General features: G+C 42.6%; 2 protein-coding genes across 2 annotated transcripts in view; one reads left to right on the top strand and one right to left on the bottom strand.

Moving 5' to 3' along the window:
• Positions 1-20,266, bottom strand: part of LOC144668638 (wings apart-like protein homolog) — a 140,497-nt gene extending 120,231 nt beyond the window's left edge. The window contains exon 1 of the mRNA XM_078530881.1: positions 20,210-20,266. The gene's annotated coding sequence lies outside the window, so the exon portion shown is untranslated. The remainder of the gene's footprint in view (positions 1-20,209) is intronic.
• LOC144668493 (glutamate receptor ionotropic, delta-1-like) overlaps positions 16,125-27,000 on the top strand; it is a 69,358-nt gene continuing 58,482 nt past the window's right edge. Inside the window, exon 1 of the mRNA XM_078530523.1 lies at positions 16,125-16,262. Coding sequence (XP_078386649.1) covers positions 16,125-16,262 — 138 coding nt within the window. The remainder of the gene's footprint in view (positions 16,263-27,000) is intronic.

A 27,000-nucleotide genomic window follows, 5' to 3' on the forward strand; every position in this document is an offset into this window, starting at 1 on the left:
AGATTAGATTGGAGTCCTGTTTCCCAGGACCTGGGGCCTGATTGAGGAGTATTGGAAATAAGGGGACGAAGAGTTGAACCTGTGCAGAACACACTAAGCAGGGTTTCTCTTTGTGCTCAAGGGATCTCAGACGATATGAATTCTGAGGGAACTTATCCTTCATTTGAGATCACTTAGTGCCAGCACAAGAATCTGAAACAAAAAGAATCCACTAACAATTCAAAGATATGCTGGAGCAATTAATCTTCAGACTGAGTTCCTTTCAGTAAAATCCAGATGTCCACATGGCTTCAGGTTTTTGGAAACAGCTTGGAAACAATAAGGAGCTTTCACTGAAAAACTCAGTTCTCATAAGATGCCAAATACACTAAAGGAGGAGCAATACTTTTTGTGCAGCCCACCGAATGTCAGTCAAGTAGGAGTAAAATGTTGCATTTCTTTGCAGCAGTTAGAATTTCTAATTATAAACTGGGGTTTTGAAATCCAACGCCCAACTTGCAGTCTAATAGTCGAGTACGAGTAATTCTGTTGGCTCTACAATCTTATGTAACTACGCAAGTGTAGCAATGAACCAACATCTATCAGGAGATAGAAGGGAACACAGGAGAGTCAGAGGCAATTTATTTCCTGAAGTGAACTGCGTCACTCTCAATGTCCCACCTCCCAATTCCAACGTCAGCTCTGCATTTTTAAACAGTGAATGCTGCCAAACACACCTGCACTGATATTCATTGACAAAGTTCACTTCAATTATTAAATAAATATATGACATTTTCAATTAGGCTGGTCACAATACACATTTGGAAACCTAGACCAACTAGCTGTGAGAAAAACAAAAACAGAAAACACTGGAAATACTCAGCAGATCTGGCAGCATTTGTGGAGAGAGAAACATAGTTAGCGTTTCAGGTCAACGACCGTTCATCAGAACGGTGGGAGGAATTGGGCTTTAGTCAATTGTTCTCAATTGTTCCCCCATCAGTACTTCATCCTTACATAGATCAATACACTCTCCAACACCTTTCATAACTAGCAGAACAAAACCTAAAAATCCTGTTTAGCATTTTACCACAGGTCAAGTTGACAATTTCACATTTCCATCATTACACATTAATCCTGTGAACAACCATGCAGCACTAGTGAAAGACAGTTTTTGTTTCAAGTACCAAGAAACGGCACCTTGGAAATCATTTACACTATTAGCCAAAGAGTTGAAAGCAATTTTTACACAGTGGTTGGAAGTGAGTAATGGTGTCCTACTGAATCCTGCCCTGGGATTGTTTCAGTTCACCATACACAATGACAGGGCTAGATGGAATGCTGTCCAAATTTTTAATTGTAATTTGTAAAAATCTAGGGCATTATCAATAATGCTGAAGCCCAAAAGAAACTGCAAGGGAATATTGAGAAGATGGTGGCATGGGCAAATATGGCAGATAGTGGTACATTTTGGGAAACAAAATAGACTTTGAATAGGGGAAAGCTAGGAGATGCTGAGGTGACAAGAATTTGGGTGCTTCATGTTCACTTGATACTAAAAGCAAATTTGATACTCATGTTTGAAATTAAAAGGCATAGCCCAGAATAGATAGAAACAGAGCATTTCCAGAGGTCCAGAACAAAGGAATAACAACTTGTATTCATATAGTGCCTTTAACATAATTAAAACATAACAGTCCTACACGCTTCACAGCAGCATTATATAACAAAGAATGACGCCGACCCATGTAAGGAGATATTAGGTCAGGTGACCAAAATTTTGGTCAATGAGTGTCATAAAGGAGGAAAATGAGGTAGAGAGGCAAGAAGTGTAGCAAGGGAATTCCAGAGCTTGAAGCCCAGGCAGCTAAAGACACAGCCACAATAGTGGTGCAATTAAAATTGGGAATGCAGAAGTGACCAGGTTCAGAGGAGCACAGGAATGTGTGATGGAGAAGATTACAGAGAAAGGAAGGGCAAGGCTATGGGGGTTTTGAAAACAAGGATGTACATTTTAAAATCAAGACATTGATCTACATCAGCTCTTGATCAAGCAATGAACACAAGGGGCGATAGGGGAATGGGACTTCCTCTGATTTAAGCCACAGGCAGTAGAGTTTGCATGACCTCTAGTTTACAGAGGGTAAAACATGGGAGACTAGCCAAGAGTGTGTTCGATGGTCAAGTCAAAACAAAGGCATGGATGAGTGTTTCAACAGCTGATGAACTGAGACTTGGCGAAGTCAAGTGATGTCATGGAGGTGGAAATAGGCACTCTTAACGATGGCACAAATATAAGGCTAAAAACTCATCTTGAGATCAAATGTGACACCAAGGTTGTCTGAACAGACTAGCTTAATAAAGTCTGTTAATAGGGAGTGGGATGGAGTCAGCAGCTAGGGAATGGCATTTGGAGCAGGGAACAAAAACAATGGCTTTGGTCTTCCCAATATTTAATTGGGGGAAATTTCTGCTCATTCAGTACTAGATGTCAGACAAGCAAGTTGATAATTTAGCAACCCTCGCCTTTGAATCAGAGGGTTGTGGGTTCACGTCCCACTCCCTGAAACCAAGAACTGTGAATGTACTCAAAAGAGTTACATGCGATCTGTTGATAACTCGAAAGAATTTTTGATAATTTAGCAACTGTGAGGGTGTTGAGAGATGATGAGGTAGAGTTGGTGTCAGTGTAAATGTGAAAATTAATGCTGTACTTTCTGATGATGTCACTAAAGAATAAAATGCAGAAGATTTAGAACAGAGCAGAAACATTTTTCCAAACAGAGGGTTTTGAGGATGTGAATTGCACTACCATAGTTATTGATTAAAGCAATGATTCCAATGTAATCACATTGCATGGCAATTACATTGTTAAAGACAATTGCTAGTTAAAACAGGTGAGGGGCATTGGTTCTCCCATCTAAACAATATAATTAGATATAGCTGGAACATTGTGTGGAAGTTACTAGGAAGTCTACAGTATTGAGGAGCCTGGTCATGGAGAAATGGGTAGGAACAGGAACAGAATTAGGAACACCAACGAAGATCCTGACAGATAATGGTGGGGAATTTTCCAATGAGGAATTGAGACTTGCGAAAATTTGAACATCATAGTTATGCACACTGTAGCTGAGAACCCATTTAGTAATGGTCTTTGTGAAAGAAACCATGCGGTTTCAGCTTGAAGTAAAAAAAACACAGCTTTGGATTCATTCTTCCACCACAAGCACTTATTGTGAATAACATGGTAGCAGAGGATGAACTTTTAAGCTCTGGTGATTGATTGCTGTACATGAAGCTTTTGTCTCAATCCTCTGAGGGAAAAGAAGTGTACTGTTGCTGACAATTTAAGTTATGGAATGGCGGAAGGAGAGTGCAAAATTGCAGGCTTTGACTATCAGCCAATTTTTTGAGTCTGAACCTTGTCAGCAATGGAAGGCTGAGGTTGAGATGTGGACCTGGATTATTTCCATACCCCGAAAGAGCATATGGCTTTGGCGTTATCAATACCAGCCAAAAGTAAGATAAGGAGTAAGGCATTTTCAGAGTGGAAAGTGGATGATTTGGATCATGAAGAGAGATTGGGTCTTCTGTTACAATTTTTGGATACATTTTACAAAAAAGGATGAGTTATTGGAAGCATACAAAGCTTGGACAATCTTTCATAGATTTAGGAAATCAGGTGATCAGTCCATGGAAGAATATATCATGGATTTTGACAAATAGTACAGGAAACTACAACATTTGAACTTGAACTTCCAGAGTTTGTACTGGCGTTTAAGTTACTGCACTGTGCTCGCATTTCCCACATTGATAGTCTTTTAGTGCTAATGGGTTAAATTCTACGTGTGGGGCATGGACTGGCTTAACTGTTTTCTGGGGGTCTCGATGAGGCAGACCGACAGAAGGTCGAGTATGAAAGCTCCACCTGCTTCAGGTTCGGAGATGATAACACATTAACATCTTCCAAAAGGGTAGTCCTCCCTTGTGAGGCAGCAGCGATCAGTCTGTCTATCAGTACTGAGGTAGTTTCTAGTGAGATACCACTATTGTTAAGCCGATCTGCAATGAAAAGGATCAGATGATGCGAGACGAGAAGAACGATAGAGCGGTTGTGTTCGGGAAAAGACGCGGATCTACATTTTACACGGTCAGGCCATTACTGCCTGCCACTAAGGAAGCCAGAGATTTCTCATCCACAAGTTTATGAGGTTCTGTTAACTTCTCGGAATGAGAATTTGATGGACAAAAAGATCATTTGGAAGTTACATAGACAGTTTGCACATCCGACGCCACAGAAACCGAAGACTCTACTTCAAAGATGCAGGACTGCTTGATAAAGGATAGCCTTATTGAGCAAATCACTGCTGTGTGTGAAGTTTGTCTTAAATATCGCAAGACACCACCGCTACCTGTTGTGAGCTCACCAATAGCCAGGGAGTTTAACCACGCAGTGGCAATGAACTTAAAAGTTTGGGACAAGGATAGGGGTATCTTTTTACTACACTTCATGGATATGGCAATCAGATTTAGCCTTTCCACTGTAATACATAAGTAAAGGTCATGGAGAAATGGGTAGGAACAGAATTAGAAACACCAACCAAGTTCCTGACAGATAACGGTGGGGAATTTGCCAATGAGGGAATTCAGACTTGTGAAAATTTGAACATCATAGTTATGCACACTGCAGCTGAGAACCCATTTAGTAATGGTCTTTGTGAAAGAAATCATGCGGTGATAAGACGACGTTACATACAATCTGGTTGATCAGCCGATATTATAAGTTGCAAATGGCGCTAGCAAAGAACGTTTTGCAAATGGTTGGGGTACAGTCTGTACCAGTTGATGTATGGAAGAAATCTGAAGTTGCCTTTGGTGTTATCAGATGCTCCCTCCTGCTCTAGAAGGGACTAGCATTAGCTCCACTTTTTCTGCTCATTTGAATATTTGCACACAGGTTGAAAAGCTTTCATTAAAGCTGAGGTTTCGGAGAAAATTCGACGAGCCCTACAGCACCACATAAGGCCATTGGGAACACAGCTTAGACAAGGAGACATGGTAGATTACAAAAGGGAAGGCCAGAAAGAATGGAAAGGACATGGTAAGGTAATAGGGAGTGATGGGAAAGTAGTAATTGTGCAACACAGCAATCAAACTGTTAGGGTACATTCTTCGAGGTTAATAGGCACTGACCATACCTTTATACGTTCTGAACAAGACATAGAAATCGAAGAAGCACTGTGTACTTCACATACTTATATATTGGACAGTTATGAGGAGCAGACTACGGCAGATAGAGGGTCGACTGACGATGTACAAAGTAACACTGAGGTACAGGATAACACCATTTATCCAAAAGGACAACTGTCCAAAGTAGGAACAAAGGTAACGTGCATGCCAGAAGGGGCCAGTGTCTGGAGGGATGCCACCATCACAGGGAGAGCAGGAAAGGCCACTGGTAAATACAAATATTGGCTAAATTTGCAGGATGAAGGTCAGGAGACAAAACCTATGGACTGGCAAACTGAGGTAAAGATGTGGAAACCCAGAAAGCGCAGTACGAGTTCTGACAGTGGACCAGAAAGTGGTTATGACCCCAGAAAAAAATCACGGACTTGGGAACGGGGTTCTGCTCGAATGGGAGAAAGATCATATAGTAACAGTTCAGAAAGGAAGAGTAATGTGAGTAGAGGCCGTAGCTTAACAAGAGCGAGGACTAGAGAGCAAGATAGGAATGTCAATAAAAGTAGAAGTCCTTATGACCGAGAGATTTTAGTAGCTGCTAATAAATTGGAAAACAAGCTGATAAAGGAAGTCAAAAGGAGAGTTGGAAAGTTGGAAGGAATTTGGGGTATATACTGAAATACCTGACAGGGGACAGCCAGCTTTATCTCACAGATGCATCTGTACAGAAAAGTTGCTCCCAGGCAGCATGTGTAAGGCCAAAGCGAGATTAGTAGCCCGAGGCTTTGAAGAGAGACTCGACGATCAGGATGTCAGAGTGGAATCGCCTACTGCAGGGGAACGTGAGTTAGAAGATTTTTAAAAAAAGTTATTTTGGCATCCTATACCTGGGAGTGAAAACTGATTGATAAAAAGGCTGTATTTTTACAGGGGGAGAAGTTTCAAAGGGAAGTTTTTTTTGAAACTGCCCAAAGAGGCCAGGGACGTAGAAGGAAAGCTGTGGAAATTGAACAAGTGTGTTTATGGGTTGAATAATGCGTAAAGAGCTTGGTAATTTTCCCCTGAGGTCTGTCCTGTTGAAAACAGGTTGCGTTCAGTTAAAGGCAGACCCCGCAATGTTCTATTGGCACCATAAGGAGAAACTAGCTGGAATATTTATCGTGCATGATGATGATTTCCTGTGGGGAGGTGCTGTAGAATTTGAGTAACGGGTAATCGAGAAGATAAAGAAGGAATTCAAAATCAGGAATCAGGCTTCAGGGACCTTTAACTACATAGGTTTAGACATTAAACAGAGCGAGTCAGGAGTGACATTGAATCAACAATCTTATCTAGGAAATGTTAATCATATCATATCTCAATAAGTCAGGTTAGAACCTCATAAAAAGAGGATCCTGCTTCCAAGGAAGAAACAGGCCAATTGAGAAATTTGATTAGGCAGTTAGAAAAGGTTGTGCACTCAAACTAAGCCTAACGCTAGTTATATGTTGGAGCTGAGTACCATGTTGAAACATGCTACAGTTGAAGTTCTGAGAGCAAATAAAACATTAAAGAAATTAAATTCTGAAAGATGCACACTCAAGTTTCCAGCCTTGGGTGAACCAGAAGATATGAGGTTGGTTATTTTTGGTGATGCTTCACATACCAATCTTCCAAATGGATATTCTAGCACAGCAGGATTTATCATATTCTTGGTGGGAAGGAATGATAAATGTTGCCTGCTGGCTTGGGAGGCCAAGAAAATAAATAAAAAGGGTAGTGAAAAGCACCTTAGTGGCTGAAACTCTGACATTAGTAGAAGTGATAGATATGGGGGTTTACTTATATAATATTTCTGTCAGTAGATTGGATAAGGGGCAATGTGATAAAGGTTTGTTGACAACCACTCTCTTTGGGATAATGTTCATTCGATGAAAAGTGTTGCTGAGAAAAGGCTAAGAATAGACCTAGCCAGTATAAAAGAAATGTTAAAGAGAGATCTCTAAGATACAATAGGTTGACACAAGTTACCAAATATCAGACTGTTTAACGAGAAGCGCCTGCTCTAAGAAATTATTAAATGTATTGGAAAAGGGGTGTCATGTGTTATAATGATGAAATGAAAAAAACTTTTGCCTTATTTAATTGTTTATATATACTTGGTAAAATAAAGGTGAGATCTATAAACGTGAAAATGTTTCTTTTTGAAACAAACAGAAGGAAATAAAGTCTGTTCTTTAATTGTTCAAAGCTTTAATTTAAAAAGAGGGGAATCTGTCAATGTATCAGTAATCATATTGTATGCCAATTAACTTAAAAGACAATTGCTAGTTAAAACAGGTGAGGGGCATTGGTTCTCCCATCTAAACAGTATAAATAGATACAGTTGGACTGTGGCTCAGTTCATAGCACCCTCGCCTTTGAATCAGAGGGTTGTGGGTTCATGTCCCACTCCCGGAAACTAAGAACTGTGATTGTACTCGAAAGAGTTGCAATCTGTGACTGTTGATAACTCTAAAGAATTTTTTAGATACAGTTGGAACACACTGTGTGGAAGCTATTAGGCAGCCTGCTGCACTGAGGAGCTGTCTTCAGAATAAACCAGCTTGAAGTAAAAGAAAAAAGCTTTGGATTCATTCTTCCACCACAAGCACTTATTGTGGGTAACATTGAACATTTAAAAATAAGTGTTTGAAGACAAGGAAAACAAAGGGATATGGGAGCAGGGCGGGAACACAGCATTGGATACTGTTCAGCTGGAAAAATCAACACCCACACAGGCTGGTGGGGCTCCATGCCGGTTTCCCTGTGGTGATTTATTTGTAAAGACATCAATCAGATTCTGTTAAAAGGAACTGGGTGAAATATCAACCTACCCATGTCTCTTTACTGATCTTGCCTGATCTGCTGGGCTTCCAGCACTCTGTTTTTCTTTCACTATGCAACAAGTCATTCTGATTTCACAGAATCTCAGAATACTTTATTCATCTGAATTCCTAACTCAGTGCAAGGCGAACACAACAGAATTTCTGGCGCAACTAACATTTTGCTTTACAGTCCAAGCAATTGATGTGCCAGTGCAGTTTGTCCAACAGGCAGTTTGGCAACTTTCATACACGCTCTCCGCAAAAAACTGTTGGCACAAAAGGTTCCCTACTTGTATCAAGAGTTTGGTGGTTGCATTCTCTGGAGTAAACCGTGAACACAGCATCATTTCACACTAACCCATCACATCTAGACATTCTTGACAAAACAGATTCCACAGCTAATCGCAACTGAATATCCAATGGCCATTTTAAAGGGAGACTAGTGAGGTGCCATCTACTTATACTAAGTGTGCTGCTGGTTAGAGAGCAACTAAAGAACAAACACAATCAGCCATGGCACTTCAAGTTCTGGAAATAATCAAAGCCGGCAAGTCCTCCAGAATGAGCTGTTTGCAGAGGTAGAATCACTATAGTTAAGCAAGCAATCTGCTGCTCTTTTTGTAAGTTATGGAGGAAATATCCAGCTTTGATGCATTACAAAGACTGCCCGCCGCCCGCCCCCCCTATCTGCCGCCCGCCCCCCCCCCCTATCTGCCGCCCCCCCCCCCCCCTATCTGCCGCCCGCCCCCCCCTATCTGCTGCCCGCCCCCCCCCTATCTGCCGCCCGCCCGCCCCTATCTGCCGCCCACCGCCCCTATTTGCCGCCCACCGCCCACTGCCCCTATCTGCCGCCCACCGCCCCTATCTGCCGCCCACCGCCCCTATCTGCCGCAACAGATCTCACTTCATAAATCTCAGCTCTGTGGTGGCTGCAGTAATCAAGCAGAATAATGGTGTAAGCCAACATTCCCCATCAGCCTGCAAAAGAAAATGAAACCTACTTATACATAAAAGAATAAAGATCCAAACAGCATCTAACAACAGGAAAAAAATTATATACATAGTTCCCAAAAGGATACAGTATACAAATTTAATGCAAAGTCTGTACTTGTAAAGAACACAAGAAATAGGAGCAATAGAGCTTACAGTGCCGAGACCTAGATCCATTCAATACAATCTGCCTCACCTGCCTCAACTCCACTTTCCTGCCTACACCCATACCCCTCGATTCCCTAAGACACTAAAAATCTGTCTCAGCCTTAAATATATTCAACTATCAAGCATCCACAACCCTCCGGGGTGGACAATTCCAAGGATTCACAACCCTTTGAGTGAAGAAATTTCTCATCTCAGTCCTAAATGACCGACCCCTTATCCTGAAACTGTTACCCCCTGTTCTAATTTCCCTAGCCAGGTGAAACAATCTCTGTCTACCCCATCAAGCCCTTTCAAAATCTTGTATGCCGCAATGAAATCACCTCTCATTCTTCTAAACTCTAGAGAATAGAGACACAATTTACTCAGCCTCTCATCATAGGGCACCTCCCTCATCCCAGGTACCAATCTAGTGTACCTTTCCTGCATCACCTCCAATGCAAGTCCTTCCTTGGATGTGGAGACCAAAGCTGTGCACGGTACTCCAGGTGTGGTCTCACCAAAGCCCTATTCAATTGCTGCATGGTTTCCCTACTTTAATTACCGCTGCTTCTCCCCCACCCAATGCTGGTGATTCTAAATCATTGCAGTAAGCTTGCATAATCACAGCTTTGGAGTTCACTACAGTACTCAATCTATAATTAGAAATTGGCAAACTTCAAAAAACATCAGAACGTGCAAATATTATGACCAACATATACAGAATATAGATGTAGGTGTGGTGTATTTGGATTTTCAAAAGGCATTTGATTAGGAGCTACAAAGGTTACTACACAAAATAAGAACTCATGGTGTGGGTGGTAACATATTAGCATGGGTAGAGGATTGGCCAGCTAACAAAGGAGACATTAGGGCTAAATGGGTCATTTTCATGTTGGCAAGCTGTAACCAGTGGAGTGCCACAGGGATCAGTTGCTGGGGTCTCAACTATTTACAATCTATAGCAATGACGTGGATGAAGGGACAATGTACAGTAGCTAAATTTGCTGATGACACAAAGAGAGGTAGGAAAAAGATGACAAACTATCTATATTCCCTTGTAGACTCCTTAAGTGAGTGGAAAAAAATCTGTCAGATGGAGCATAATATGGGAAAATGTGAACTTGTCCACTTTGATAAGAATAAAAAAAACAGAATATTATTTAAATGGAGAGAGATTGGAGAACTCTTGAGGTACAGAGTGATCTGGGAGTCCTGGTACATAAATCACAAACAGTTAGTATGCAGGATCAGCAAGAGATTAGGAAGACAAATGAAATGTTGGTGTTTATGTCAGGGGGGATGGAATATAAAAGTAGGGAAGTTTTACAGCAGCTGTACAGGACTTCGGCGAGTCCACATCTGGAATACTGTGTACAGTTTTGGTCTCATTTAAAAAATATACAATTGCATTAGCAGTTCAGAAAAGGTTCACTCGACTCATTCCTGGGTTGAAAGGCTTAACTTATGAAGAAAGGTTGAACAGTTCGGGCCTATACCCATTGGAGTTTAGAAGAACGAGAGATGACCTTTTTGAATCGTCCAAGATCCTGAGGGGACTTCATAGGGTGGATATTTCCTCTTGTGGGGCGGTGGGGGTGTGCAGAGAGATGTCAACTAGGAGACAGTTTAAGGATAAGAGGTCTCCCCTTTTAAGATGGACCTAAGAATTTTTCTCCCCTTGGCCTGTGAAATATTCTTCCCCAGAAAGCTCTGGAGGCAGGTCATTGAATTTATTTAAGGCAGAGTTAGATTTTTGATAGACAAGGGAGTCACGGGTTATGGGCGCAGACAGGAAGGAAGGTGAAGTTGAGGCCATGACCAGGTCATGATGGAGCAGGTTCGAAAGGCCAAATGGTCATTCCTGCTCCTAGGTCCTATGTGCCCATGTAATTACGTCCCTTTACTCATTACCCTGCTACTTGGTACAAAAGGCAGATCTTCCTTTTGACCAAAGTAGAAAGATGAGTAAAAGTGCCAGCACAGACAGGACATGGTAACACCCTCTTTCAAACATATATGAGTCTACAAGATAACCTGTTTTAATTCAGCACCACCCTACATTGTACTAGAGACTATCCAATTGGAACCTGTATGAGGAAGAGGCAGTGTGCAGGATCCATAAGTTTCCTGCTTTTAGGTCAAATCAGTAGGAGTTTCATTCAAAGCTAAAGGTTCAAACATTAGTGCTTGAAGGTTTACAGATTGCACAAGAGGACAGATCAAGGGTACAGCAAACTAGTGGCGGTGACGCTGAACTAACAAAAGTTATAGTTTCAAATATAACCATGGTAAGTTGTGAAATTGAATTCAATAAATCTGGTACTTTGTGGGCGAGCAGCAGAAAAATGACAATTAAAAGCGTGGATTGTCGTATAAACAGAATACACTCACTAATGTTCTTCAGCGACAGATCTGCCAGTCCACCCACTCTAGGCCTAACTCCAGCCCCACACAATCTAGTTGATGCTCAATGGAGGGGTAAAAAAATCCTGCCTCATTAATACCATCTACAGACTAAGAATAATGCTTGTTTTTAAAAAAAAAAAATCGCTGCTGATTTAAATGGACATCCATTTAAGGGAGGCCCGGGAAGCAACGATGAGATGGAGTTTCCAGAGAGACGTATAAAAAAAATTTCTCCTCGGGATGTGGGCTTCGCTGGCTGGGCCAGCATTTATTACCCACCCCTAATTGCCCCCTGAGAAGGTGGTGGTGAGCTGCCTTCTTGAACCACTGCAGTCTATGTGGTGTACAGCCTCAGTGCTGTTAGGGAGGGAGTTCCAGGATTTTAACCCAGTGACAGTGAAGGAATGACGATATATTTCCAAGTCAGGATGGTGAGTGGCTTGGAGGGGATCTTCCAGGTGGTGGTGTTCCCATCTATCTGCTGCCCTTGTCCTTCTAGATGGTAGTGGTCGTGGGTTTGGAAGGTGCTGTCTAAGGACCCTTGGTGAATTCCTGCTGTGCATGTTGTAGATGGCACACACTGCTACCACTGTACGTCGGTGGTGGGAGGAGTGAATGTTTGTGGATGGGGTGCCCATCTAGAAGGCTGGTTTGTCCTGGATGGTGTCAAGCTTCTTGAGTGTTGTTGGAGTTGCACTCATCCAGGCAAGTGGAGAGTATTTCATCACACGCCTGACTTGTGCCTTGTAGATGGTGGACAGCCTTTGGGGAGTCAAGAGGTGAGTTACGCGTTGCAGGATTCCTAGCCTCTGACTTTCTCTTGTGTGCCACAGTATTTATATGGCTAGTCCAGTTCAGTTTCTGGGCAATGGTAGCCCCCAGGATGTTGATGAGTGGGGGATTAAGTGATGGTAGGCTATTGAACGTCAAGAGGCAATGGTTAGATTCTCTCTTGTTAGAGATGGTCATTGCCTGGCACTTGTGTGGCACAAATGTTACTTGCCACTTGTCAGCCCAAGCCTGGATATTGTCCAGGTCTTGCTGCATTTGGACATGGACTGCTTCAGTATCTGAGTCGTGAATGATGCTGAACATTGTGCAATCATCAGCGAACATCCCCGCTTCTGACCTTATGACGGAAGGAAGGTCATTGATGAAGCATCTGAAGATGGTTGGCCCTCGGACACTACCCTGAGGAACTCCTGCAGTGATGTCCTGGAACTGAGGTGATTGACCTCCAATAACCACAACCATCTTCCTTTGTATCACTCCAATCAGTGGACAGTTTTCCCCGATTCCCATTGATGCCAGCTATGCTAGGGCTCCTTGATGCCACACTCAGTCAAATCTGCCTTGATGTCAAGGGCAATCACTCTCACCTCACCTTGGGAGTTCAGCTCTTTTGAACCAAGGCTGTGGTGAGGTCAGGAACTGAGCAACCCTGGTGGAAACCAAACTGATCATCAGTGAGAGGGTTATTGCTAAGCAAGTGCCGCCTGATAGCACTGTTGATGACACCTTCCATCACGTTACTGATGATTGAGAATAGATTGATGGGGTGGTAATTGGCCAGGTTGGATTTGTCCTGCTTTGTATGTACAGGACATACCTGGGCAATTTTCCACATTGCTGGGTGGATGCCAGTGTTGTAGCTATACTGGAACAGCCTGGCTAGGGGTGCGGCAAGTTCTGGAGCACAAGTCTTCAGTACTATTGCTAGAATTTTGTCAGGGCCGAAAGCCTTTGCAGTATCTAATGCCTCCAGCAGTTTCTTGATATCATGTGGAGTGAATTGAATTGGCTGAAGGCTGGCATCTGTGATGCTGGGGATCTCTGGAGGAGATTGAAATGAATCATCCAATCAGCACTTATGACTGAAGATTGTTGCAAATGCTTCAGCCTTATCTTTTGCATTGATGTGCTGGGCTCTCTCATCATTGATGGGGATATTTGTTATGAATTTATTTAATTGTCCACCATTCACAACTGGACGGGACTGCAGAGCTTAGTTCTGCTCCGTTGGTTATGGAATCACTTAGTTCTATCGCCTGCTGTTTGGCACACAAGTAGTCTGGTGTTTTAGCTTCACCAGATTGACACCTCAACTTTAAGTATGCCTGGTGCTGCTCCTGGCATGCCCTCCTGCACTCTTCATTGAATCAGGGTTGATTTCCTGGCTTGATGGTAATGGTTGAGTGGGGGATATACCAGGCTATGAGGTTACAGATTGTGTTTGAGTACAATTCTGTTGCTGTTGATGGCCCAGAGCACCTCATGGTTGCCTAGTCTTGAGTTGCTAGATGTGTTTGAAATCTATCCCATTTAGCACAGTGGTAGTGCCACACAACATGATGGAGGGTATTCTCAATGTGAAGGCGGGATTTCGGCTCCACAAAGACTGAGGTGGTCACTCCAACCGATACTGTCATGGACAGATGCATCTGCGGCAGGCAGGTTGGTGAGGATGAGGTCAAGTATGTTTTTCCCTTACCACCTGCTGCAGACCCAGTCTAGCAGTTCTGTCCTTTAGAGTTCGGGCAGCTGTCTGTACTGATGCTACGGAGCTGCTCTTGGTGATGGGCACTGAAGTCCCGCACCCAGCATACATTGTTCCCTTGTCACCCTCAGTGCTTCCTCCAAGTGGTGTTCAACATGGAGGAGCACTGATTCATCAACTGTGGGGGGACAGTACGTGGTAATCAGCAGGAGGTTTCTTTGCTCATACGAACATACGAATTAGGAGGAGTAGGCCACTTGGCCCCTCGAGCCTGCTCCGCCATTGAAAAGATCAAGGCTGATCTGACTGTAACCTCAATCCCACATTCCTGTCTACCCCCATAACCTTTCATCCCCTTGTCAATCAAGAATCTATCTAGCTCTGCTTTAAAAATATTCAAAGACTCTGCTTCCACTGCCTTTTGCTGAAGAGTTCCAAAGACTCACTACCGTCAGAAAAAAATTTCTCATCTGTCTTAAATGAGCAACCCATTATTTTTAAACAGCGACCCTTAGTTCTAGGTTCTACCACAAGAGGAAACATCCTCTCCATATCCACTCTGACAAGACCCCCCAGGGTCTTAAAGGTTTCAATTAAGTCGCCTCTTACTCTTCTAAATTGCAACAAGCCTAACCTGTCCAGCCTTTCCACATAAGACAACCCACCCATTCTTGTTATTAGTATAGTAAACCTTCTCTCAACTGCTTCTAATGCAGTTACATATTTCTTTAAAAAAGGAAACCAGTACTGTCCACAATACTCCAGATTGGTCTCACCAATGCCCTGTACAACTGAAGGATAACCTCCTATTTCTGTAATCAATTCCCCTCACAATAAATGATATATTCTATTAGTTTTCCTAATTAGCTGCTGTACCTGCATACTAACCTTTTGTGATTCATGCACCAGGACACCCAGATTCCTCTGAACCTCTCACCACTTAGGTAATAAGCTTCCTTTTTATTCTTCCTGCCAAAATGAACGATTTCACATCTACACATTATACCTGATGCCATGAGACTTCATGGGGTCCGGAGTCGATGTTGAGGACTCAGAGGGGAACTCCCTCATGGCTGTCCACCACTGTGCTGCCACCTCTGCTGGGTCTGCCCTGCCGTTGAGGCAGAACATACCCAGGAATGGTGATGGTGGTGTCTGGGACATGACCTGTAAGGTATGATTCTGAGAGTATGACTCTGTCAGGCTGTTGCTTGACTTGTCTGTGAGACAGCTCTCCCAATTTTGGCACAGGCCCCCAGGTGTTACTAAGGGGGACTTTGTAGGGTTGACAGGGCTGGGTTTACCATTATAATAAAAGCTGAGTTCGCCATTGTCGTTTCCGGTGCCCAGGTTGATGCCAGGTGGTCCATCCGGTTTCATTCTTCATTGAGATGGTACAGATAGTAGCAGTGAAATGGAAAATGCAATCAAGTAGCCAGTTGGCTGCTCTCTTTTGGGAGGCTGATTTTCCAAGAAATGTGGAACCAAAGATTCAAATAATTGGGGAAATTCTTTAAATGCAGAGCAGCAAAGTATAGTTGGGGGGGGGTGGGGGGAGTGGCGAAAGGCAGGGTTATATTGCAAAGTGACGTCACAGCACAATGAGTCACATGGGCTGAGTACACTGGTAAGCCTAGAATTTTTATTTTAACAATTTCATTTAAATTAATTAACTTCAAGGTAACTCAATCAATTAATTAGCATACAGCTAAGGCCATTTTGATAATTCACAATTAGTGTTCAATTAATTCATCAGATCTACAGGATAGAGTTAAAATTAAACAGGAAGGGATAGAAACATTAAAGGGTTTTGAATTTTTCAGTAAATTAAAATCTAAGATATTTATAAAACATAAAAGTTAAGTAAAAACATTTCATTTAACCTCCCAATAAAATAAACTGGCATTAGCAGAAGAGACTCAGCTTACTTGTGAGAAGCAGCGAGTCTTTATTCATTCAAGTTGTAATTTTAATAGTTTAATAAAGAGAGACATGGCAGGGAAGCTTGGTCCCTGGAATGCACATCCTGTTCCAGGTGGGAATTCTAGGATAGTCCTCATGTCCTGGATAACCACATGTGCAGGAATCGTCATCAGCAGCTCAAACTCCAGGTTTCAGAGCTTGAGGAACAGCTGGCACCACTGCAGCGCATCCGCAAAAATGAGTGCTTCATGGAGAGCACATTTATCGGTGTGGTCACCTACTGCTCGAGGGTATGCTGGAAGAGGGGGAATGGGTGACTGTGACACAGCCAAAGGAGGACCAGACAGGTAGTCTAGGAGTCGCCAGAATGTGTCTCACTCTCCAACCAGTAGTCCATTCTGAATATTGGTGAGTGATGACTCCTCTGGGGTATGCAACCAGCGACTAATCCACAAAAATCACAGCTGGCTCAGCTATATAGTGGGCAGGAGGAAGATTGGGAAGCAATAGTGATAGGAGATTCTACAGTTAGGGGAACGGGCAGGCATTTCTGCGATGCATATATGAATCCAAATTAAGGTTAAGGATGCCACTGAGTGACTGCAGAGCACTCACGAGAAGGTGAACAGCCAGCAGTTGTGGCACATATCGGTACTTAATTACATAGGTAGAAAAAGCAATGAGGCAGAGTTTAGGAAGCTAGGGAAAAAAATTAGCAAGCAGGACCTCAAAGGTAGTAACATCCGGATTACTTCTGGTACCACGCACAAGTGAATACTGAAAGAGGAGGATAGAGCAGATGAACGCAAGGCTGGAGAGAGTGTGCAGAAGGGAGGGTTGTAGTTTCCTGAAACATTAGGGCTAGTTTGAGGGAAATGGGACCCTTACAGGCCAGACAGGTTACACCTATATACAGCTGGGACCAATATCCTTGCAGGCCATTTGCTAGTGCTATCGGGGAGGGTTTAAACTAACTTTAAACTTTAAACTAACGTAGGGATGCGGGAACCAGGAGGTAATATCAGACAGGAAACTAACTTGCACAGAGAATTGAGACACTTACTGGAAATAGTAAGGTATTGGGTGGGATCAGACCTAGAGGGAATGTAGTAAATTCTACAATCTGCGCATGTATGTGAGAGCGTGGTAAATAAGATTGGTGAGCTGCCGTTGCAGATAGCCACATGCAAATATGATCTTGTGGTGATAACAGAGGACAGGCTCAAAAAAGGGCAGGGCTGGGTAAAAATATTCCTGAATGCAATGTGCCCAGGAAAGACAGGGAAGGGAAGAAAAGTTGGGGGTGTGGGGGGTGCAGTTGAGGGTGGTAAACATTATTGATTAAGGAGAACATTATGGTTTTGGAGAGAGAGAGGATGTTTCAGAGTGATCAAGGGCAGAATCTACTTGGCTAAAGCGAAGGAACTAAAAAAGGCACAATTACATTGCTCGGTGTAGTCCAAAGGCCACCGACTAATGGAAGAGATGTAGAGGAACAAATTTGCGAAGAAATTACAGAGAAGTGCAAGAATAAGAGAGTAATTATGATGGGGGGCTTTAAATACAGACTGGGATAGTAGTGTTAAAAGCACAGAGGGGCAAGTGTTTCTGGTCCAAATGAGGAAGGAGGCACTGCTGGATCAGGTGCTGCAGAATGTGGTGGGTCAAGCGGATCAAGTGTCAGTAGAACAACGTTTAAGGGACGAGCCCCGAGGATTAAGTATTAAGGTTTAGATTGGCTGTGGAAAAGGACAAGGAGAAATCCAGAGTGAAAATAATTAATTGCGGGAGGGCCAACTTCAGTGAGCTGAGAACAGATCTGGCCTAGATAAATTGGAATTAAGGTGGGAAGGCAAAACTCTTAACGGGTAGAAACTGCAAAAGCACTGATCATAAGCATCCAATCTTGCTTAGGTATGGGGTAGTGCCAAGGGACCAGATATTTCCAAATGTTACACCCTTGTTGGTGATGGGAAAGCTTTTAGAAATGATGATTTGGGACAAAATTAACAGTCATTTAGGCAAATGTTGATTAATCTGTGCTGACATTCCTTATTTAAAGGACAAATCATGTTTAACTTGCTTGAGTTTTTTCATGTAGTAACATAGAGGGTTGATGAGGGTAATGCGATTAATGTGGTATACATGGACTTCCAAAACAGGCTCATCAGCAAAGTTAGAACCCATGGATTAAAAGGGACCGTGGCAGCATGGATTTGAAATTGGCTGAGCGACAGGAAACGGAGTAGTGGTGAAGTTAGTTTTCAGACCATAGGAAGGTATACAGTGAAGATCCCCAGGGGTCAGTATTGGGACTACTGCTGTTCCTGATATATATTAATGGCCTAGACTTGGGTGTACAGAGCATAATTTCAAAGTTTGCAGATGAAACAAAACTTGGAAGTATTCTGAACTGTGAAGAGGATCGTGATCTAATTCAAGAGGGCACATAAAGGCTGTTGGAATGCGCAGGCAAGTGGCAGATGAAACTCAAGTGTGGAGAACTGTGAAGTGATTCATTTTGGTAGGAAGAACAAGGAGACACAATACAAACTGAAGGATACAATTCAAAAGGAGTGAAGGAATAAGGGGATATGTGCACAAATGGATCCTGGGTTTTATAAATAGGGGCAGAGTATCAAAGCAAGGGTGTTATGGTAAACCTGTATGAAACATGGGTTCTGCCTCACCTGCAGTAGTTTGGGGCAAAACACTTTAGGAAGAACATGAAAGCATTAGAGAGGATGCAGAAAAGATTCATGAGAATCATTCCAGGGATGAAGTACTTCAGTCACTTACATAGACTGGAGAAGCTGGGGCTCTTCTCCTCCGAGATTTGATGGAGGTATTCAAAATCATGAGGGGTCTGAACAGAGTACAGAGAGAGAAACTGTTCCCATTGGTGGGGGGGATCAAGAACCAGAAGGCACCAATTCAAGGTGACTTGACTGAAAATCAATTTAAAAATCCTGAGGGGGTCTTGACAGGGTGGACGTGGAGAGGATGTTTCCTCTTGTGGGAGAATCAAGAACATGGGGTCACTGTTTAAAAATAGGGGGTCTCTTAGAGGGTAGCGAGTCTTTGGAGCGCCTTTCCTCAAAAGGAAGTGAAGCAGAGTGAATATTTTTAAGGCTGATAGCCCCTTGTTTATCAAGAATCTATCGGGGGAAGGTCACAATCAGATCAGCCATGATCTTACTGAATAGCAGTGCAGGGTCAAATGGCCTACTCTTGCTCCTAGTTCACACATCCGAATGTTTGTATTTAAAGGTGATTGGCAAAAGAAGCAACAGCGACATCAGGAAAACTATTTTTCACAGCAAGAAAGATAGATCTGAGTGTGTGGAATGGAAGCCGATTCAAAAGGAAATTAGATAATTATCTGAAGAGAAAAGGCAGGAGTGTGGAACTGGGTGAGTTGCTCCTGGCCTCCTCCTGTGCAGTAATCATTCTGATTCATTGCTTTTCTTTTAGTCTAGTTTTCCAATCTACTTAAGACAACTCTGGACCCACTGTTCTGGACAAGGTGAGCAGCTGGTCATGGTCAACATTATCCAGTTCTTTGGGAATCCTGAAATCAGCAATTGCATCATCGCTCAATTTACTCCTTTTCAGGGAGAAAATCAATTTACATAATCCCTCATATTCCAATTCCTTCTCCTGTCGACTAGTAGAGCAGAATTGTTTCTCCCATCCCCTGTACTCCTCCCCCATTTTCTCATTCCACTTACAACAGGGCAAGATTCCTAACTGCCCTGAACTCCGTTTCCCTCTGAGTGAAGCTAATTCTAATATAATCTATTGGCTTGAAAATATGTCATCACCAGAAACTATAATAGACCTGGGGACTGGGTACTTGTGGGACATCTGCCAATCTCAGTAAGCACTTTACAAGCTGCAGATATTCTAAGGGAAGCAAAACTTAGTGTGGACTCACTTATATGAGTCTACCTATCCACAATCTCCCTGCCCTCTCCTCACCTCACCAGTTGCCCTCTCATAACCAAAGCAACTTCAGGAATAATCATCCTGGAAGGTAAACTGCAAATACTACAAGTTGAAGTAAAAACGCAAGTATTGGAAAACCAGAAAACATGTCAGCACCTGCAAACACAATGTTAATATTCCAGGTCCAGACTGCAGAGCTGACACCCAAAACGTTAATTCACCCGATTTCACTACGGTATTTGTTGTTTTAACGTACACTCAAGACATCATGCACCCAGAACTCACCCACATTCAATCCTGGGTCCACCATCTTCCTCTTCTCCCTTCTTTCACCAGTGGGATCACTGGTAGTCCCGTCAACATTTAACTGTTTTCATTGTATGACATAATGACTAACTGACATACAGCCAGAACATAAACACACTCCCCAGTATAAAAAGTGTAGCCAATAAAAAACATCAACTGTCAAAATAAAATTACTGAAGATCACACCTGGAGGTATATGGACAAGGTTCCACTTAAAGCATAATGCTATTTCAGAATCTCTTTTAATTAAATTGTTCCTGTCCAGCTTATATTTAGAGATAGATTGCATCTCTTTAAATCAAGTGTTCATGCAGTCAACTGACTAACTGTATAAAACTACTTTGTCAAGCCATGTAAGTATAAATGTTAATGTTTGACAGGTTTCAGACACGAGATGTATTGAGAAATTCTGATCTCGTGAACTCAAGTGATTTAACCCTTTGTTGTGCAGGCAAGTTCACCCGTACCCACAACTTATTCGGAGGACTGAGAACAAGCATATATACTTGTTGATCTGTTGCTATTTAATCATGCCAGAGACTGGGCTCCTTTGAAAGAAGGCCAATGAGAACAGAACTTAAAAGTAATTGATATGGAATACAAGAGGTTAATCCAGAGTCAAGTTAAAGTGGGGCAGAAGGTGATATGAGTACCAGCTCATCAAAAACATTCAAGATGGTAAGAAGAATTTCTTCGTACAAGAGGAGAATCTTTGGAATCGACTCCAGGCAGAGTAGCCGAGGAATATTAGGAGAGAAACCTAGAATGAGCAAAATTGACAACTGCAAATGAAGGAGGCCATTGTGCTGATCTTTCCAAGAAACTAGCTCAGAATCAGACTTCCTCACGGTCATTGTCCATCATTCCTGAAGGTTTTATTTGCTCACAATCGACAAAAAAAAGGTTTATTTTAACCAAAGGCCACTCTTTAAAGGAGAATAAAGCAAAAGACACCAACTGCAGGCTTAAAAGCACAAATGACTGACTTGCTTCATAATTCCAGCCTTTTCTGTTTATTTGAAGGGTTTTAAAGTTGTGCTTTGGAGAAATATGGTATAGAAAAGATAGCTTAATGAAACAAGAGCAGGCAATTGTGTGTGTATGGGGGTGGGGGGGGGTTGGAAATTATATGGGTCATGATTTTCATTGTGAAATGTTTATTTTAGTTCAGGTTCTTACGTTAATAAACCACTCCCTGACATTTCTGCACATCCTGTCCCAACCCCATCTCACCCGGTGGAAATAAAAACAGAAAGTGATGGAAATACTCAGTGGGTCTGGCAGCATCTGTGGAGAGAGAAACAAAGCTAACGTTTCAAGTTGAGCATGACTCTTCTTTGGAACTGGGTGGGCAGTTAAGTTGGAAACTGCCTGCTAACAACTTGCCTGACCAGGACTCGTTGAGGTGGGGCAAGTGATAGAGGATAATAAATACTATTACATTCTATCTCCATCAAGTATTGTGCCGGAACATATGCAGTCACCATCAGAAAGACTCCATAACCTTGACCTATGAATGCGGATCTGGCCACCCGGTTGCCTACATGGTAAACTCCAAACTTCCAATATTCCACCTTGGAAACTGTAAGATGGAGTCCATCTCTCATGAGTCCCCTGTCTATGACAGGGACATCATCTGTTTTTTACCGTCCTGTTAAGTTTCTGACTGATGTTTGCTTAATTATTTCAGCTTTGAGTTTACCCCGTGCGAATCCCAGTTCCCAAACCTTCGAGTGGAACCATCAGTGCTGGGAAATCTAGGCAAGCTTTGGGTAAACAAACAAAAACAGCTTTGAGCTACTGGAATACTGATACCTGCATATGGTTGTTCTTCAATCTCGAAGTGGCATCAGATTTTGTTTGAACTTTAAAACAGAAGCAACTTTATGTGAAACTATGACCAAGCAAATAATTTGAATGATAAAATAGTTATAAACAAACAGAATCTCTAATTCAGCTCTGACGAGATAAGATAGTGAAAACTGCACCACTATGAGCAGGGTTAATCCACTGTAAACCATTTTAAAATTTGTGTTTCTGTTTTTCAAGAGCAATTCGCCGCAAATGTTCAAACATTCTCTTAGCACCTGATTTTCAAAGCTGTTCCTCGTGGGATTTTCAAAAGACCACCCCACTGACCCAAACTGCTCTATGCATGCAAGGTAACTATAGGAATGCAGAGAATTGGTAGCCAAATACAAACTGAACCAATCAAGTGCACATGCATATAAAATTCATCAGTTAGATTCCTTCTCAAGCTTTTTCCCTGGGAGACAAGACATTGTAAAATTCTATTAGATAGTAGGTCTGACACAAGACATAGGCCTCAGCTGGCGGTTAATCAGCCACGTGTAAGGACGGATTTTTAAAGGGACAGACACCAAGCCAAAAAATTATCTGTGTGTCTTGGGAGCGTTTGCTCCTTGGGAAGTGTTGGCACAACCCAAGCACTGGAGTAGTGAAAGACGCGATTGTAGTCTGCTATTCTGAAATGCTGATCTTTGCATCACAGTCATGAACCACAAATTTTTAAAAAAAGGATGGCGGGTGGTGAAGGACAGGTTTTATTCAGGTGCTACAGTCTACATATAGGAATATAAGCCTTTAATGTCAAATTCATACCAGTCATTTTTAATTGCAAAAAGTTAATTTTGTTGCTTATTTTGAATTACTACATAATTCTATTCTTTGTGCAAAAATTGCCTTCGAAACAAGAATAACTATATCTCAAGGTTCAGAGTAGTTACTGTGGGCAGTCTGGGAGCATGGCTGAAACAGAAGTAAATACACACCCTAAGCCACAGAATCTTTAATTTCAATTTTGCTTGTATAACATTTTAAATATTTTCAGGAAAATGCCCTGTTACAATAAAGTAACGAACAAACTTTCAATTGAGGAACATAAACTCAACCAATCTTTCAAAATAGAAATGAAAATGACTAACGGAGCTTTCTAAAAGCTCAGATCTTTGCTGGACCTATCCTGATGCAGGCACCACAGCACACCATGCCCTTCCCGGGTTCCTGTCAAAGGCTCCTGCCCTGTTCCCACCCAACCACTCCTCTGGGCTCCTGGCAAAGGTTCCTGCTTCGCCCCCAGCTCCTGGGCTCCCAGGACACAGACTCTGCTGCCCTTCCCCTGCTGCATGCTGTTCCCATCACAGGCGCCAATGGTTGCCACTTGCACAATCCTATTATCCAGATGTCTCTGCTTCCAATTACAACAATTTGAGACTTTCAAATTCAGACTAAGAAACACACTACTCAATAACTATTACAGGTACACCACAGATTAGAGCAAGCAATATGAGTCAGGACACACAATGGTAGCACTTAGCGAGTTCTAACCCTTCCCCAAACTTTAAACACTATGCATTACTGAGGAAGTGCTGCATTGTCAGAAACGCCATTTTTCACACCAGGTGTACATCAAGGGACTTACCTGCCTGTTCATGTGATGTAATAAGATCTCATAGCACAACATGAAGGGCAGGGCATTCTAATGACGTCCTGACCAATATTTATCAGCCAAATACCTTTAGAGCAGATTAATTGGTGATTCATCTCATTGTTTGTGGAGTATCGCTGCACATAAATTAGCTGCTGTGTCTACAGACATCAGCAATAGGATGACCCAATATGTAGGAGGGTTGATCAGTAAGTTCGCGGATGACACAAAAATTGGTGGGGTGGTAAATAGTGAGGAGGATAGCCTTAGGTTACAGGAGGATATAGACAGGCTGGTCAGATGGGCTGATCAGTGGCAAATGGAATTTAATCCGGATAAGTGTGAGGTGATACACTTGGGCAGGACAAACAAGGCACAGGAATACACGATGAACGGTAGGACCCTAGGAAGAATCGAGGATCAGAGGGACCTTGGTGTGCATGTCCACTGGTCCCTTAAGGTAGCGGGACAGGTAGATAAGGCGGTTAAAAAGGCATATGGGATACTTGCCTTTATTAGCCGAGGCATAGAATATAAGAGCAGGGAGGTTATGCTGGAACTGTATAAAACGCTGGCTAGGCCACAGCTAGAGTATTGCATGCAGTTCTGGAATCCGCATTATAGGAAGGATGTGACTGCACTAGAGAGAGTGCAGAGGAGATTTACCAGGAGGTTGTCTGGGCTGGAGAGTTTTAGTTATGAGGAGAGATTGAATACACTGGGGTTATTTTCCCTGGAGCAGAGGAGATTGAGTGGGGACATGATTGAGGTGTATAAAATTATGAGGGGCATAGATAGGGTCGACAGGAAGGAACTTTTCCCCTTAGTGGAGGGATCAATAACCAGGGGGCATAGATTTAAGGTAAGGGGCAGGAGGTTTAGAGGAGATGTGAGGAAGAATTTTTTCACCCAGAGGGACCCAGTGAGAATCTGGAACTCACTGCCTGAAAGGGGGGGTAGAGACAGAAACCCTCATAACATTTAAGTAGTATTTAGATGTGCACTTGCAATGCCGTGGCATACAAGGCTATGGGCCTAGTGCTGGAAAATGGGATTAGAATAGTTAGGTACTTGTTTGACCGAGGCAGAAGGATCTTTTTCTGTGCCGTAGACCTCTATGTCTCTATAACAATGTGAAGCGCTAAAAAATGCTAACTCCTGCTTCCTTTTGTTAATGTATAACCCATTAGCCTGTCACTATAAATAAAAACACTACCATCTACTCCCCACAGATCTCGAGTCAATGATTCAGGTTTCTGACCCTTCAAAAGTTGTTGGAGTCTCAGTCGTACATTTGTTGCGACTGAACAGTTCTCCAAGGGGGCTCCTCATTTCTGACACACTACCTGAAACATTTCATTTTTTGTCCTTTTAACTTTCACGTGTCAACTTTGTTAGTTTAAAATTCTGGCTGTCATTGTCAAACCCATTTACAAGCACAATCCTTCCAGCGTTTGTAACTTGCTTCGGCCTGTCCGTTCGTACAGCTTTTCGGACCCGGGTTTTGAGTATCTCCTCTCTCCTTCCCCAGTACCGCTGATTGCAGAACTTCATCTCCCAAACACCCACCCTCAAGAAACTTTCCTGAAATCCATTTTCTCAAGCAAGCCTTCACCCTAGGTTTCCCCACCAGGATTTGGTGGGGACTGTTTATTTCTCTCCTGTAGGTGCTTTTTTTGCCCAGTGGAAAGTTGTTTTTTTCTAGTTAAAGTTGGGGATAATACTTGCCTCCATAAAGAACAAGGAGTACTCTGGGTTTCTGCCATGTCTCTATTCCGGGTTAATAAGTTGAGATGTTTAGGCATCAGCAGACTTCTCAGTGGTAACACTCACACTTCAAACAGTGCCACTGGATCGTTCAGAGAAGCGACTTCTCACCATGTCTGGGCCAATATTCATCCCTCAACCTCCATTAGAAACAGATTAGCTGTTACCTCCCAGCTGCTTGTGGGATCTTGCTGTGTGCAAATTGCTGCAGTTCCAGTTAGGAATGGTGCTATATAAATGAAAGGAAGGCATAGGATAGATAGAAACTGACTGTTTCCAGTAGCCATGAGTCAAGAGCAAGGGACCATTGATACAAGATTAAATGCAAGAATAGAACACAGGGCAAGAGAAGCTGCTTCAGCGAGCTGAAAGGTTGTGGAACTCACTTCCTGGGTCACTGATCGAGGTGGAAACTGGGTCAAAGTTTAACATTAGAGTGGATAGGTGGCTGAAGGGATAGGCAGCCAGGCCTGGGTATATGCGATTAGGATGGTTTGCTTGTGCAGGGAAAGTGGCAATGTGGACTGCTTGGTCAAACAGCCTGTTACTCTGTTATATTTTACATATTTGAGTTTTCGGTTGCCTGTGATGAAGAAGCTGGTACTGTCTCCTGCAGATAGTTCATCACAGGACAGGGTTTTATATCCTATTTTGCTACACATTTGGACATTAAAACACATGAAAATAAAAGCAAACTTGTTTCAGTATATAAAAAATGTAGGAAAATACAAACAAAGGTGTATGGGCTGAATGCCCCTCCCCCCCACCTTCTGTCTTCAATTTGTTAAAGAAATCACAAGATTCAGCTCACTCACCAATTAAAGCCCTCATTGCATTGCTGTCTATGGAGTAGAACAGTTGCATCTGAGGTTAGTTTTTTCAAATGACAGAATCCCACACGCAAGCAGAAGCTGAACTGAAGCATTGGGGTGCTGATGTTATGAAGCCCAGTGAATGCTCCATCATCAGATAACACCACCCCACAGGGACTGGGCTCACAGCAGCACAATCAGCAGCGCAATTGCTGACTTGGAAGATCAGCGGAACACAAATTTTGCCTGTAAACTAATAGCGGCAACACTGCAACCACAGGATTCTGACCAGCAGTACACATTCACCATAGCGTGAGCCAAGCAAAGGTGCCCTGATTCACTCGAGCAACATTTTGTTCTTCACCATCGCTCATGCTATCTGAAGTAAAACAGAAGCCCGTAATACCCATGAGATTTACTTTTCACTCCTTTCAACTTTGTATTCCAATAGTGAAGTAAAATTCAGAACAATTGCTATCGGGAAGGTGGTAACAAAAGCACTGGATTGCCTGGAGGTAGCAGAACTACTGCTGTCCGAGCTGTCAAGCCCAATACTTTGTTAGTTTTAAATTGTGAGTTTAGTGCTGATCATCATTCCTAGGTCCCCAAGTATCCTTCAGATAACAATTCCATTCCTTCCACTGCATATTTAACAATGCTGTACATTTGCCAGTTTTATATTTCATTCCTGATTTATTCAAATGAATAACTGATCAAACACACTATGCTTTGCATCCTCTGTCGCTA

The sequence above is a fragment of the Cetorhinus maximus genome, chromosome 27 (assembly GCF_964194155.1).
Source record: "Cetorhinus maximus chromosome 27, sCetMax3.hap1.1, whole genome shotgun sequence".
Lineage (NCBI taxonomy): Eukaryota > Metazoa > Chordata > Chondrichthyes > Lamniformes > Cetorhinidae > Cetorhinus > Cetorhinus maximus.